The sequence below is a fragment of the Mauremys reevesii genome, linkage group 23 (genome assembly GCF_016161935.1).
Source record: "Mauremys reevesii isolate NIE-2019 linkage group 23, ASM1616193v1, whole genome shotgun sequence".
NCBI classification, from domain to species: Eukaryota; Metazoa; Chordata; order Testudines; family Geoemydidae; genus Mauremys; species Mauremys reevesii.
Window position 1 is genome coordinate 17245700 of NC_052645.1, and position 14102 is coordinate 17259801.

The window sequence follows — 14102 nt, forward strand, 5'->3', positions numbered from 1 at the left end:
GGCAGAGGCTATTGCTGCAGGTGACAGAGTATACGTTGAAGGAAAGCTCTCCAGGTGTAACCAGTTCACAATGTAAATAAAGCTCTTGGGTGCCTCCTTTAATGCATACGTCTTCCTGGCCAACTGACTTGACTCCATTTAGTACAGACTAGCCCTGTAAACATATGGAGGGGTACTTCAGAATTTGATGGGTCCAGCCAATGTAAACTTTGAAACTCTCTGGGCTGGATTCTGGTCCTGTTGAAGACTAATGAGCTACTAACTTGAGCAGGATGAAGGTTTGGCCCTCTGTGTTCAAGAACAGGAGAGGAGCTGTCACAGGCTGGTCTCATCACTCCCCCCCGCAGAGATGGGGAAATCAGTAACTTTGGGAATCAGGCTGGTATCTTGAATCTATGCTCTCAGCAGTGGAATAGAGAGCGGGAGAAGACAGGGGTAAGTATAGCTTTGTTTGCACTAAAATATTTTTTTAATAGCTGGCATGCAAGTAAGAGGTGTTTGGCTTGAATTCCTCTGCAAACTGGTCTGCAGTAGTTCAAGCTTCCCCCCCCACCGCAGTCCTGCTACCATCTTTCTACTGTAGGTACTTTTCTGGCCTCCCCCTTACTACAGGAAACCTGTGGCAGAGCAGGGACTTGAACCTGGGTCTCCCTGGTCATGGGCTAATACCCTAATCACTGGACTATCCGTCCTCTCCTGTAGGCCAGCAGGTTAGTTCAGTCCCATAGTCCATTTTGATGATGGTCGCTACGGAGCTAATTAATGCAAATGCAGGGGCGGGGTGTGTTGCTTTGTGATGCAGAGGATAGTCAACTAGGCACTGCATTGGCACCTGCCAAACTCGTATCACACAGGCCACTGAGCAGTTATCAGAGAGTGACAACTCTTCAGACACCTCCACTCAGCTGGATTTGAATCGCCACTGCAGAGGTAATCAGCCCTGTCTGCTCTCCTGAGCCATCCAGTCTCCTGATTTCGGAGCTGTGCTGGGCTGTGAGGGTGCTGTTTGTGTGTAGTAGAGGAGAGGTACTGAGGAGCTGTTTGGTTCTCTGTTTGAGTGACTCAGCCTCCAGGCCAGCCCACAAAACTCCCTCCTCTTGCTGGGCCTGCAGCCATGGAAACGGCAAGAGTCCCTTTTAGAACACAGCTCTGAGAAGGGAGAGGGAGCACAAAGGCAGCCAGCCAGCAAGGGCTTGTGCTTAGCACAAGGGTCGCTGGGGTTTTCCTCTTCCAGCCTTTGCTCTGCGCTGATCGGCTTGTCTCTCTCTGATCAGTGGGGTGGACACGGCTCCAGAGGAATGAGCTCTAGCACAATAGCTCTGGCCCCTGTGGCCAAGAACGTGATGGTATATCGCAATGGGGACTCCTTCTTCCATGGAAGGAAGTTTGTGGTGAACCAGCGCCAGTTCCTGACCTTTGAAGCGTTTCTGAATGAGGTGACCAGCACCATCCATGCCTCTGTGGCTGTGAGGAACATCTACACCCCCAGGCAGGGCCACCGGGTCACTGAGCTGGAGGAGCTGCAGAATGGATGCCCGTATGTGGCAGCTGGCTTTGAGCGGTTCAAAAGGCTAGAGTGAGTAGATCAAACTGTTAACTTCAGTCTCGGGACTTAGATACCTCTTCCTTCCCCAATGGCCACATGGGGATAGGTAACTATGCAGGTGAAAACAGACAGCATTTCTGTGTGTGTTATGTTCTGTAGCGAGTCTGAGGCAGAATGTGGAAAGAAATTGGAGGCTGAGCAGGTAATGGGGGGTGCATGAGAAATTAATGCAGTGTGTTTGATTTGCCATAAATATGGCTGACAGCGCTGAGCTTAGAGTCTCCCCTTGTTTTGATTGACAGAGCCAGCTCACCAAGGAGCTCATTCCTGCTCTCATGCGTGCCTCATTCACCATCAATAAGAACCAGTCTTTATCAAAAGAAAACCTTAGTGTAGCCAGTTGGATGTTAAATTCTTTTGTGCCACACAACTTATCAGTAATCTTGGTTGTCACTTCCCATCAGATTATCCACCCTTAAAATTAATAGTTGGGGAAGTTCAAAGGACTTTAAATAAGTTTAATATTCGGGATTTTAAAGGGCATGCAACAATCAGCTGTGTGTTAGCCTGAAACTGGGAAGGACGAGATCTGTCCTTTTAATCGCTTCACTCATTGGAATCAGTTGTGAATATTCCTAGATGTGCTGGATGAGACTGGAAATGTAAATCAAGGTGAACTTTCACATTAGAGGAATACAAAAATATCTGCAGAGAAATGTATGTTCTGGCAGGGTGTTGGTATGTGCTGTGCAGTATTATGTTGCGTTATACACAGCTCTGTGTCTTAGGGAGCTCAGTGGGAGTTAGCTGGGGCTCTCTGTTGTGGGCTTCCATCACAAGTGTCCCTAGAAATGTCAGCTACTGATGAATCATCCCCATTCTACCAGGTTTCCTATGTTCTGCATGGAGCGGGCATTTCCAAATGCGTATTTGTTTTTTTAAATGCAGCCTAAAATATAGTGGGCCAGATTCATTCCTGGCATAACTCCTTTGGAGTCAGTGAAGTTTCATGGGGGATGAATTGTACTCGGTAAGTAAATATTGTGGAGGAAACCGTCAAGCTGTATTTATTGAGCAACACTGGCCAGTGCTTGGAGTCTTGGTCAATGTCTCGCTCAAGGGATAAAAGATGATGTTCACCAAAACGTGAAGTTGGCATATGTGGTATCTGGAACGCCGCCTGTTTGGCTGAGAATTGTTTCATTATAAGAGTTGTTGGTTAGTCTAGCCTTCTGGAGGGCAAATGAGAGAAGTCCAGAAGAAATGATGATTTCCTGCTGATACGCACTTATATACAATGGGAATGGCTTCAGCGTGAATTTAGGCAACACTGTTCTTGACTTCTGCAAATATCTGTGTGCCGATCAGCTGAGAAGTGACCAACCCAGTTAACATTGGTCCAGTTCTTGCCGGTATTGACCTAAAGAAGTAAACACTAGACAGAATCCTCTTGTGACTGTAACCAGTTAAAAACCAGCTAGAATTTTGTTCTTGTAGCCTGACCAGTCCACAGTCTCACTTCTATTCATGCTGATGAGACGTAGAATAAGGTATTAAGTTTATTATATACAAATGAAGTTCTCTCCAGGTTAGGATGGTGGAGGTTAGAAGAGCTGTGTATTGATCATTTTCTTGCCTCCGTTTTTACAGCTATTTAAACCCTGGAATGAAGCAGCTCAGTGGGAGCAGGAAAAAAAATAGCTTGCAGGTGAGTCCATGGGGGAGACAGGTGGTTGCCTTGTTCAAAGAGTGAGCAGAATGTAAGGCTTGGTCAGGGATTAGGACACCTACCTGCTACTAGCAGAGAACTTTGTCAGGAATGACTTTCTACAAGGCTGGTTGCATGTTTCTCTAACCACTCCCTGCATAGGGGTTGGGGGTGAGGGGGTGGCAGTGTGAGATCTACCTGGGTATGTGACATTCTTCCCACCATGACTAATGCTGTAGAGAAAGCAGTGCTCTCCTGCCAATCTCTTCAAAATGTCCACAGCTCGTAAATAAGTTTGTCAGAACAGCAGCTGGCTGCAGTGGAAATGGGCTGTGGGTGCGCCCCCCACCCCACCCCTGTTGAAACATTAATGGAACTGAGAATGTCAATCCTAAACTGTGCAGGGGAGGCAGTTGTGCAAAATGCAGAATGTGCAGGAGTCAAGAAGAAGTGGGTGACAGGAATAATTGTGGCTGCCTAAGAATGCAGGCCCTGAAAGCGCTTTGGGAGTCAATGGGAGATCCTGTGTGACTGCCAGCAGAGCTCAGCCCTTTGTTTACATTCTATCACCACCATTAGCACTTAGACCTGTACACAGACTTAACCCTGGCAACCTTGGTATGCACCTGGCCTTGCCAACCCATTTGTTGATGTGGAGGTGTGTGTGAAGAGGCTCTCCAGGACTTGCCTGCCAACAAGCCCCACCTAGCAGCAATGAGACCATGCAGCAAGTTAGGATGTCCAACCTGGCAGGCCGCTCTTAAGCTCTGCGTTTGAGTGACATTTGTGTGTGCTGAATCTGGCCTGTAGATCCGCCCCATGGTTCCCCAGAAGCTGAACATGGCAGCGCGATGGCAGAAGCACGTCCACCTGCCCTGCATTATACAGTGAGCGCCTTTTGACTTTGCTCTAAAGATTCCCTTGGGGAGCAGGAGGTCTGGGGAGGCTGGAGGCAGAGTCCTTGAGCTCAGGAACTGGGGGAAGCTGGCTTTGGAGGGTGTATTCTTGCCCCAGTCCCTCCCAGAGCTAGTTGCTATTTCTATCTATGCCGCCTTCATTCAGAGCAAGCTCCTCCCTGTCAGGACGGAGTCATTCTGTAGAAGTAAGAGACCCCTCCTCTTCAATGACCAGCCCTCTGGAGCTGGATATATTCTGGGCCCCTGCTCCTCTAGCCCTGGGTTAAATGAATCTTGCAGTTTTATGTGTGGATTGGTTTTCTATGAGCACAATCATTTCATCTTCTGAAACAGAACAAGCATGGAAAGCCCCATTAGTACCAGAGTTTCCTGGGCTTCTAACTGATTGGACCAGATACTGATTTAGTGTAAATCCAGTGTAACCACATTGGCTTCAACTGGGTTAACTCTGGATTTACAGCAGTGTAAGCTGAGAGCACAGTTTGGTCCAATATACGAAGCACTGGCTGTGCATATGGATTATTACAGGCCGAGACCTCACTGTTAAGTTCTGAATCCAGTGTGCTGTGCCTTGGGATGAGCTGTCTTGACTGGGAGGAAATTTGTGACACGCTAGCTGGAGATCACACTATCTGTACGTCTGACCTCAAGGGTCTGGCATTATAGGCCATCTCCAGTCCATTCAAAGGGTTCCTGCTGAGATAATAGTCTTTGTCTGTAGCTCTGACCACATCACTCCTCAGTTTTGAATCCCTCCGCTGACTTCACCTGTTTAAAGTTCAGGCCTCTTCTCCTCATCTTTGAGGTTCTTCACAACTCTGCCACTCTGTTTATCCGCTCTTGTCTCTTCTGCTTCCTCTGCCAGCGGTGCCAGCCTTTTTTTATTGCTCCCCCCACAGGCATCTCTGTGCTTCCTCTCATGCTGCCCCTTGAGCTTGGCATGCTCTCCCCAAGCTGATCCATAAAGCCACCACCCTCCTATCCCTCCTCAAGGCCCACTTCTTCCATGGTGTCTCCAGTTGAATGCCCAGCTGATAATGGACAGAGGGAGGGGCTGTTGGCTATAATTGATATATATCTTTAAAATAAAATTTTGACATGTGTATGTATAAACATTGTCCATATTTTGATGGCCTCCCTGTCCTCCACACTTCATATATTGTCTGTTCCCAGGGGTAAAGGCGAGATAAGTACATGTGTTGCTCTCCTCTATCATTGCCTTGTTCACGCTGCTCCTACGTTGTCTTCTGTTCCTGCCTCTTCATCTGTTGTTTTAGATCAGGGGTCTCAAACTCCTGGCCCGCGGGCCATCTGTAGCCCGAGAACCTCCCCAGTGTGGCCTGTGGGGCTCCAACAGTTTTGGGGCTGGGTCTCTCCCTTGGCCCCACCTGCCACCCCTGGGGGTTCCCTCCTCCCCCCCCGCCTCCCCAAGGCGATTTACAATGTCCCAGGGCCCCGGCCACCACCAGCAGCGCAGCGGAGCTGAGCAGCATCTGCCAGCTCACTCCACATGTCTGCTGGCCCCTCCATGTGGCCTCCACGGTGCCTGGGGGCAGCAGCGTGGGAAGGACCTCCGGCCCACCCTGTCTTGGAGCCCCAGATAAGCGCCACACCCTTGACCCCCTCCCAGAGCCTGCACCCACACCCCCAAACTCCCTCCCAGAGCCTGTACCCCAGACCCCTTCCCCCACCCAAACTTCCTCCCAGAGCCTGCACCCCAATCTCCTACCCCAGACCTCCTCCCCGAGCCTTAGGCAGGTGGGGGGGGCGGAGTTTTGGTGGGGTGGGTTCTGGGTGGCATGAGTGACATTATTGGCTCACTGGGAGGATTTGAGGCACTGGCTCTGAGGTAAACTGAGTTTGAGACCCGTTAGATGATAAACTCTTTGGTGAAGGAACCATCTCGTATGTTTGTACAACACCGAGATCCAATCCCGGTTGGGACCCTTCGGCTCTACCACTAGGCCCCCGATAATAATGAGCTGTTGAGTCGTGTGGCTGTTGGAGAGCTACCGGCTTGGATGTGTGGAACGTTCTAGAAGAGTTGGCTCTTTGTTGATGGGGGTTGGGGGTACAGATACAGGGGGCTGGGAACACAGGCTCATCACATGTATTTTTCTTGGCCCTTTTATGAAAGCATTTTCCGGAATGGGGATTTGTTGAGCCCCCCTTTCCGACTGCTGCTCTCCAAGAGCACCCTGCAGGAGTGGGACGCCATCCTGGGCCTGCTGACGGAGAAAGCCAACCTGCGCAGTGGAGCTGTTCGAAAGTGGGTATCCATAAGTGGCACTACTGGCTTTTCCTTCTGTCCATCTGGTCTACGCTGTGTCCCCTTACGCTGTTTAATGCGTAGTGCAAGAGGACCGGGAGTCAGGACACCTGGGTTCTAATCCTGTTTCTGCCACTGATGTGCTGTTTGGCCCTGGTACTCAAGTTTTACCTTCTGTAAAATGGGCTAATACTTCCCTCTGGGGGCTTGGTGAGAGTTAATATTCATTATGCTCCGGTGAGAATAGCTATAAGCAAATCATTCTCCTCCTTATATTCTGTCGTATGTGTAGGGGGGAAGGGGAATCTTACTGAACAAATATAGTTCACCCAGTAAATGAACTTCTGCTGAAACACACTGGGCCACATTCACCACAGTGTAATAACTCCACTGACTTCAGCAGACCTTCACCAACAGTGAGCTTGGCCCAGTCTCTGGCCTGTTTTCTAGGTTCTGCTCCCATTTTCTTGATCACAGGGTGTATTTCCACCCAAGCAGGCTCATTTGCTGCTCCTCCCTCACCCGCCCCACTCCCATGCTTTTTCTAACCCCCTTGCCATCTTCTCCCATAGACTCTACCAACTGGATGGAGTCCCGGTCTCCAGTGGCGAGGAGCTGGTGAACGGTGAATACTATGTGGCGGTCGGGGTGGAGAAGTACAAAAATCTGCCCTACTTTGAACTGCTGGTGCCTAAGAATTCTGGGCACCGGGCATTACGGTAGGTAGGCAGGTACCTGTGGTCTAAAGATAAGCTTACAATTTATATTTATGCATGGGAGTGAGGGGAAATAAGGGAACAAATGACTAGTTCTTCCTGTAACTTAATAATCACTCAAGCCCCAATTTTCAAAACTGTCTGACTTTTTGGGTGCCCAGTTTGAGACACGCGGGGGCCTGATTTTTCAGAGCTGCTGAGTCACCTCAGCACTTAGGTGTCTCAAACTGGGCACCTAAAACTGGAGATGCTCAAAGTCTGTGACCACCTTTGAAAACTCTGGCTGGAACTAACCCAAAATCACTTCAAAAAGAAATGTCACAATGTTGAGCCAAATTTCAGCAATGCTCTCCTGGTGTGATTGGAACCTGGCAAAGAGCACTTGGAGGTGTTCACCTGGAAAGACAGGGAGCCCTTCCCCCCATCCCCTAGCAAAAGTGTGTTTGAACCTTGGAAACAACTTTAACAGCTTTTATTGAGTTTCCATACCAAGTTTCCCAACTTGAAATGGGAACATTTAAACAAATCCATTTCTTTATTATTAGGATTCTGTTGTGAGAGTGTTTTGAGGCCTAGGATTAAAATAATCTGAATTATGATAGAAATTGGGGTACAAAATTGGGGGGTTTTTTAAAGCATTTTGGTGTCAGGGGCTGTTTTTAACATGTACAAAACCACCCTATGAAATCCCCATGCCCAGCACCAGAAAAAGAAGTAGCTTGGCTGAGTTTCCCAGTAGTCCTGTAGCAAGGGCCAAAGAGCAGTTGTCAGTTGGGAATAGCAGCAGATTTGGACGGTCTGGGATTGGCAATGGGATAGATCCTTCCACCCCTAGGATGGTGCTTCAAATCAAGCCTAGGTCAGCAGTGACTAAGAGCTTTTTTTCTTTTAATCACCTGCCGGCTGTTTAGTGGCCTGTGTGAAATGAATGGTGGGTATTGGTTCAATTTAGAGTCAAACAGCTCTTCACAAGCATCACGAATTCTCATTCCTGTGGGTTTTCTCCGCAGAGCAGTACAGGATTGACTAGGTCCCGGAGACAGCTCCCTCGTCAGGTTAGGGCTGAGGCACATTGGAGGGGGAGCCTGCACTGATGCTACCTGCGCTCTGCCTGCTGTGAGAATAGAGATCTCCCGTGCTGTCAATCCAGCACCTTTCACCAGCACTGCACTCGCTTGTGAATGTGGAAAAGGGGAAAAAAAAATGCCAGGGTGAATATTTGTGCATGCGCATCCCATGGACGCACACCCTGTCTCTGAATATGTTGGATCTCGACATGCTGAGGTTAGTTTTTTTTGTGTTTCAGGAACCATCCAAATAACAGACGCAGGAGCCACAATCAGGGGGTAGGTAGCTCAGCCTGCGTGGGCTGCTACATTTACACTACAGACCAGCCATCAAGCTGGTTTAGACATAAATTTATACATAGTGGACACGTGTAAATGGATGCAGCAGAAAAGCTGCCCCCAACACCGATTCTGATACAGTATCTTCTGGATGTGAGCAATGGGACCTGGCTGGAAATGCCTATCTTTGCTTCATTTCTCTCTGTTTAAAGCAGTAGCGGGGTTCTCCACAGCTGCCCTATGAAGGCACCCTACTTGCCTGCTCTTTATAGTATAATAATAACTGGCTAAGCTTGTGAGGCCTTTACATCAACTCAATGGCATTTTTCTGTTTGGACATTCCAGCCTAATAATACTGCTCATTTTAGCTCTGTGTTGGCTGGGTTTAAAATGTTGACAATCCTGAACAGGGGAGAGAAGATGAGAGAGAGAGAGAGAGAGAGAGAGAATGAATAAGAATGGTGGGGGGAATGGGTAGCCCTCACACGGGGGAACAATGGGGTTGCACACAGAACCTCTATTGGGGGCAGGGGGAGAATGAAGGGGTCTGATATGGGGGAGAAGTGGAGGGGGCTGCAGGGAGTCCCTGAAATAAAGGAGGGTGGCAATGGGGAGAATGGAGGGATGCAAGGAGCGCCTGGTGTGTGCAGTAAGCCCAGCCTACAGAAGCAACCAAGTATGCAGCCCCCTAGTAAGATCGTTAGTAGATCTTAGTGTTTTGCCATTGTGTATTATCTCCATCCAACAGAAGCTGCTCCAGAGCAGGCCTTAAACATCCCCTTCTTTGTTAATTTTGGGACGTTGATGTTGACTTCTTCAGGTCTTATTTTCTGATGGTCCTGATTGTGGTGTCCTTTCCTCTGGTATGCCAGTGCCCAGTAGTGACCAGCAGGAGACATTTATGTAGCCAATGACCATCTGGTTCTCCCTTCTGTTGCACGGTGCCCCATAGCGCTGGCTTGCAAATTTGGGCTTGTGCCCTTCTTTTTGCCACTTCATGATCAATAAAGGCAGCTGCTCTGAGAATCCATCTTGGAATGGACAGGAGAGAGTTCTTGTGTGAGTAGGAAGCGGTTGTACAGGGATCTCAGGTACAGGAGCTGGGTTCAGCTGGGCACTCCACTGAAAACGAACTGTCCCCACAAGTCCAGGCTGCCATGTCCTTTTCGAGGGGTGTCTGTCTTGTTACATTTGTTGAAACATTTCCTGTTCTTGTTCTCAGTTTGGTAAAAGCTATGCCACCTCCCAGGATGGAGCTAGCGACTCTGCCCTCATTGATTCACCTCAGCAGGTAATGACTATAGCAAGCACTGGGTGTGACCCACTATAGTTAAGCTGCATAGTAGTTTGCATTAAAACCTTGTTTTCAGAACTGGTATCATATGGGATCCTGCCAGTCAGCTCTCAGGTGTGCTGGCGGGGCCACATTGGGCAGATGGCCTAGTGTCTCTCTAACCAGTGCTGTAGAATCAGTCTCTCATTCTCACAAGCCCTAGGATAAGAAACCCACTAAGGAAGTTATTGTGAATGTTGATTTCAGCCGGACTATCGCAGGGTGCAGTCCACAGGAGCCGCAGAGAAAGACAAGACCCCCGTTCCTTCTCCAGCAGTGCGCAGACAAGCCGGGAAATATCCACGCAAAGAGGAAGAGTCTGTTTTCCACGCCAAGCCTGTCCGTGCAGGGCAAAACAGGACAAATAGCAGGAACATGCAGCACTGGCCTGACCAAGGTAAAGAACGTCACTAGGGATGTTTAGGAATGACAGGAAATGGCCTTAATTTGATGCTAAGGGAGCAATCTAACTCCGAGGTGCTAAAGGGGAACAGTCGCTAGTGTATCTCCTAACTGCCGTTGTAATTCCATTCCTTCCTCTCCTCAACAAACGCCCCATGAATGAAACTTTCTTGAGACCTGAGTCGCTGTGAAGCTGAGGTACTGAACTCTGTCTGGAGTTGCCTGGAGCTGCACCCCACTATATTTGTTGGGGCAATAATTAAAGAGCATAAAGGTGAAAAGCAAATATGCGTCTGAACGCCGAGCAGCAACCCAGGGAAGGAACTGTGGTGGATGTGCAGCTGCTCTGCAATAACTTATGAATCCTGGATGTTTACTGTGTGACTATATTGGTTTAGTTTAATAGGGGGCTGCAAGGAAAACAAACAGGAAGGAAACACAGTGGTTCAAGATAAGACACCAGGCCCCCTTAGGAAACACCTGAGGTGCGTTAAGAGACAATGCCAGGATGGGAAAAGGCTGGGAATTACAGATCAAAAGCACCATAGGAGTTTAAAAAGGAACTCTCTCTCTCTCTCAGGCGTGGGAGGAGTTGTTGGGGAGCTGTTTGGGGAAACCAGACTGACATAGACTCCTCTATGGTGTCAGGAGTAGTTAGGCCTGCCTCAGTTACCATCAGGGGAGGGTAAATGTGTAGGTAAAATAGATTGATGTCTTAAAAGCATTTTTCTCTAAGTGCTTTGTTCCTCCTGTTAAACAATACTTTGGTTTAAGAAGCCTGTATGATGACTCTATTCACCATTGGTCACAGGCTCCCAAAAGGAAGAACCACAGACACCAAACCCAGTTGGACCTGCTGGGTAACCTTGGTCAGTGGCCAGGCCTGGTCTAAGAGGGGGAGAAATGTATGATTCCACCCCAGGAGAGATGAAGGCATAAGGTCTAACAGGGCAGGAGGGGTAGTCTGGGAGACATAGAAAGGGGACAGAGGTGCAGCTCAGCCTGTAACTGTGTCAGGAACACTTTTTTAAATGAGGTTTTTATTTTTAACGTGCCAGCATCTCTGTAATGACCGGCCCAGTGGTCTTAATCTGATTTGCTGTATAAAATCAAGCTCTAAACATGGTTAACAGCTTATTAATGTTATTTCCTCGGTGCCAGCAACATGGCAGGTGGTGATGAAAGGCCCCCAGGGACACTAGACTGGACCTAGCCATTCCTATAGCTTAAGCTGCATTAAGTCACAGCTAGTGTCTGGGATACCCTCTTAAGATCTTTCTTCTCCTCACAGAAGAGGGAAGTGTCTATAAAGTGAAAGACCCGAGAAAGGAGATGCGAGGTGCCCGGGAAGTAGTGGAGGATGAATACACAAAGATGGAGCTACCTGTTGATCAGGTATGAGGTGTAACTCTCTCTAGTAAATTACTAAAAGGCTTTTTCTCTCCTGCATTACTAACTGTCCAGGAGTTCAGGCTGCTGCTGTGAGAGACAAGTAGTTCCCACTGGGGTCCATGGGAGTTATTCGTATCTTGCAGCAGGAGAACCTGGCCCAGGAGACCAGCCTTCCAGGGAAACTGTCTCATCAAAACTTTTCTTAAATATTGAGAAACAAAACCCCATAGAGCTATCGGAGGCTCCTCTCTGCAATACAAACTATGTAATAGTAAATGCTGGAATCTGAGAACGTGTTTGATGACTCAATGGTCTAGCAGTGGCCTAAGTAGCGTCTTCAGTTTTATTACTTCTTTTAAATCAAATTCTCTTCTTTGCTATTTTATTGGTGCCACCACAATTTCCCTCTTCAGAATGTGTGAAAGTGGAAATAACCACAGGGGAGGATTGGATACATTTCCTGGAGATGGCTAGAGTCCTGCAAATCCGTTTTTGTGGATCGGATGTGGATACAAATTTTGCATCCGTGCAGGGCTCTAAATACAGGATCTCAAAGGCAGAGAATCAGCTGTCTGCAGCTCATAGCCTATGAGACTGCTTCCTCACCTTCTAGATCCTATATTCTTGATTCTTGTGGATGAAGATCAGATGTGGATCCACATTTTTGTATCCGCACAGGACTCTAGAGATGGCCTTTCTACAGAGCTGTAAGAGTCATACAGTTTTCCAACAGAATGGAGACTTGGAGATAAGATAGGTTTCCCCTGATTTTTGTCCTCATTTTCTCCCTTCTCCAGAGAGCTGCAGAGACTGTGGAAGAAGTTATACCAAAAAACAAAATGACTCCTCATAGCAAGGTACTGCTAAACAGTCCAGTATACTTGTAAAGTATCTGTGTGTTAGAGTGTGAAAGTAAGCAAGTTAAGATTAGATATCTAAGACACAACTGGCTTTAATTTAACAGGAAGGTACTCAGTACAAATTCTTAGACTGACACAAATTTGCTATCCCCTAATTAGTGACTTATAAAACAACTGATACAATAAACTCTGAAAACCAAAATAACTGCACACAATATCAAGAGAATGCTATGCCACTTACTGTGTGATAGTGTCTCACCTTGTGTAACTGTAGTTGTGGTTAAAACCTTCACTGTAAAAACCTTTTTATCAGAGGCTTAGATTTTGAATGTTTAAAAGATTGACAGATGAATCTTGGCATCCTCCAAGGGTGGATGTTTGGCCTCTGCAGCTGAATGTCACCACCTGCAGCTGCCCTAATCTTTAATACTATAATGCAGCCTGTTAAGACTACTGGGATTCTGATGGTACAGTGCATGCTGGGACCAGGTTTGTGCAGGTTGCACCTCTATTAAATACGGAGGCAGAAGTATTTTTATTTCATATAAATCAGGCGTTGCCAGTGGTGCTTTTAGACGTGCAAAGTATGGATGCGTGTGGAACACACAGAATCAGCTGCTCAACACATTTATAACAAATCTCTTCAATCACTAAACAGCAACAGTCTGAAACTTTTTTCTTTTGCAATGACAAATCCCAGTTTTGTGGGAGGTTTTTAAAGGTGCCTGCTCTTTGGGGGCAGTAACTTTTCTTATACCAGTTTTCATAAGAATTTGTAGAGGTAATGCATTTCGTCCCATTGCATATGTTATGGGACTGCTCCTGTTCCCTTTTAAGATCAAAGGTAAAATTCCGACTTAAATCGGAGCAGTTCGTAGCTAAAGTCAGAATTACCTAATGGAGCACTCTGCCCTCTGGGGTGAATTTGGATCCGTGTATTCTGTATTTACTTCAGAGGATGGGGCAGCATTTCTTTGTCCGCAAAGAGTACCCTGCTGTCTCCTGCAAATGCTGATGTTGTAGTTGGTCTTTCATACACAGACCTCAAATTGCTATACAAACACTTATTATTTGAGCCACATAGCCTTCCTGTGCTGTAGGCAAGAATCACTAGGCCTATTTTAAAGATGTTTAGACTGAGGCACACAGAAGTCCGCAGTAATATAGCAAGGCCATGGCATAGCTGGGAACAGTACCCAGAAATTCTTAATGCCAGACCCGGGCTGTAACCACTATACAATACCATGTTCGTTACATTAAAAGTCACTTGTATTGTTTTGTCTTTAAATGGGACAAGGTTGGGAGCACTGACAGATCGCGGAAGGCCGTGACAATGCGAAATTACACCAGTGACTCAGAGGAGGAAGAGAACTGAAAGAGCCATTTCTCTGACAGTGTGAAGCTCTGAAGAGTTTATGAAGTGACTGATGAAATGGAGACCAAGTTAGCTTTATTCTCTGTGCAGTGGTGGATAACATAAGCACCTTGATCAAATCCAAGGACTTTTAAAAATGCTTGTTTTAAACAATAAGAATGCCTTCATTATCTGGGCTTTGTAAAGCAGGCTTCAGGTGAACAATGAATCAGATAAATTTATATTTTAAAAAATATAT

General features: G+C 47.2%; 2 protein-coding genes across 4 annotated transcripts in view; one reads left to right on the forward strand and one right to left on the reverse strand.

Moving 5' to 3' along the window:
* The window catches only part of TMEM234 (transmembrane protein 234), a 38123-nt gene that overhangs the window by 17473 nt on the left and 6548 nt on the right, over positions 1-14102 (reverse strand). The window lies entirely within an intron of this gene.
* DCDC2B (doublecortin domain containing 2B) lies at positions 57-14091 on the forward strand. 3 transcript variants are annotated; one of them, XM_039511589.1, is made up of 12 exons: positions 57-435; positions 1275-1576; positions 3197-3254; positions 4065-4141; positions 6309-6440; positions 7013-7159; positions 8463-8502; positions 9725-9793; positions 10043-10232; positions 11529-11632; positions 12427-12486; positions 13787-14091. In XM_039511589.1, exons 2-12 carry the CDS (start codon positions 1299-1301, stop codon positions 13862-13864), a joined length of 1233 nt encoding a protein of 410 aa, XP_039367523.1. In that variant the 5' UTR covers positions 57-435; positions 1275-1298; the 3' UTR covers positions 13865-14091. The 3 variants fall into 3 exon arrangements, with proteins under 3 accessions (XP_039367523.1, XP_039367522.1, XP_039367524.1); XM_039511588.1 differs by lacking the exon at positions 57-435 and adding an exon at positions 486-930; XM_039511590.1 differs by lacking the exons at positions 57-435; positions 9725-9793 and adding an exon at positions 486-930.

Excerpts from the sequence above, each read along its gene's own strand:
- DCDC2B (XM_039511589.1), top strand. The coding sequence starts at position 1,299 with ATGAGCTCTAGCACAATAGCTCTGGCCCCTGTGGCCAAGAACGTGATG. Across the intron at positions 1,577-3,196 it reads GAGCGGTTCAAAAGGCTAGA|CTATTTAAACCCTGGAATGA; the intron begins GTGAGTAGATCA and ends CCGTTTTTACAG. Across the intron at positions 3,255-4,064 it reads GGAAAAAAAATAGCTTGCAG|ATCCGCCCCATGGTTCCCCA; the intron begins GTGAGTCCATGG and ends TCTGGCCTGTAG.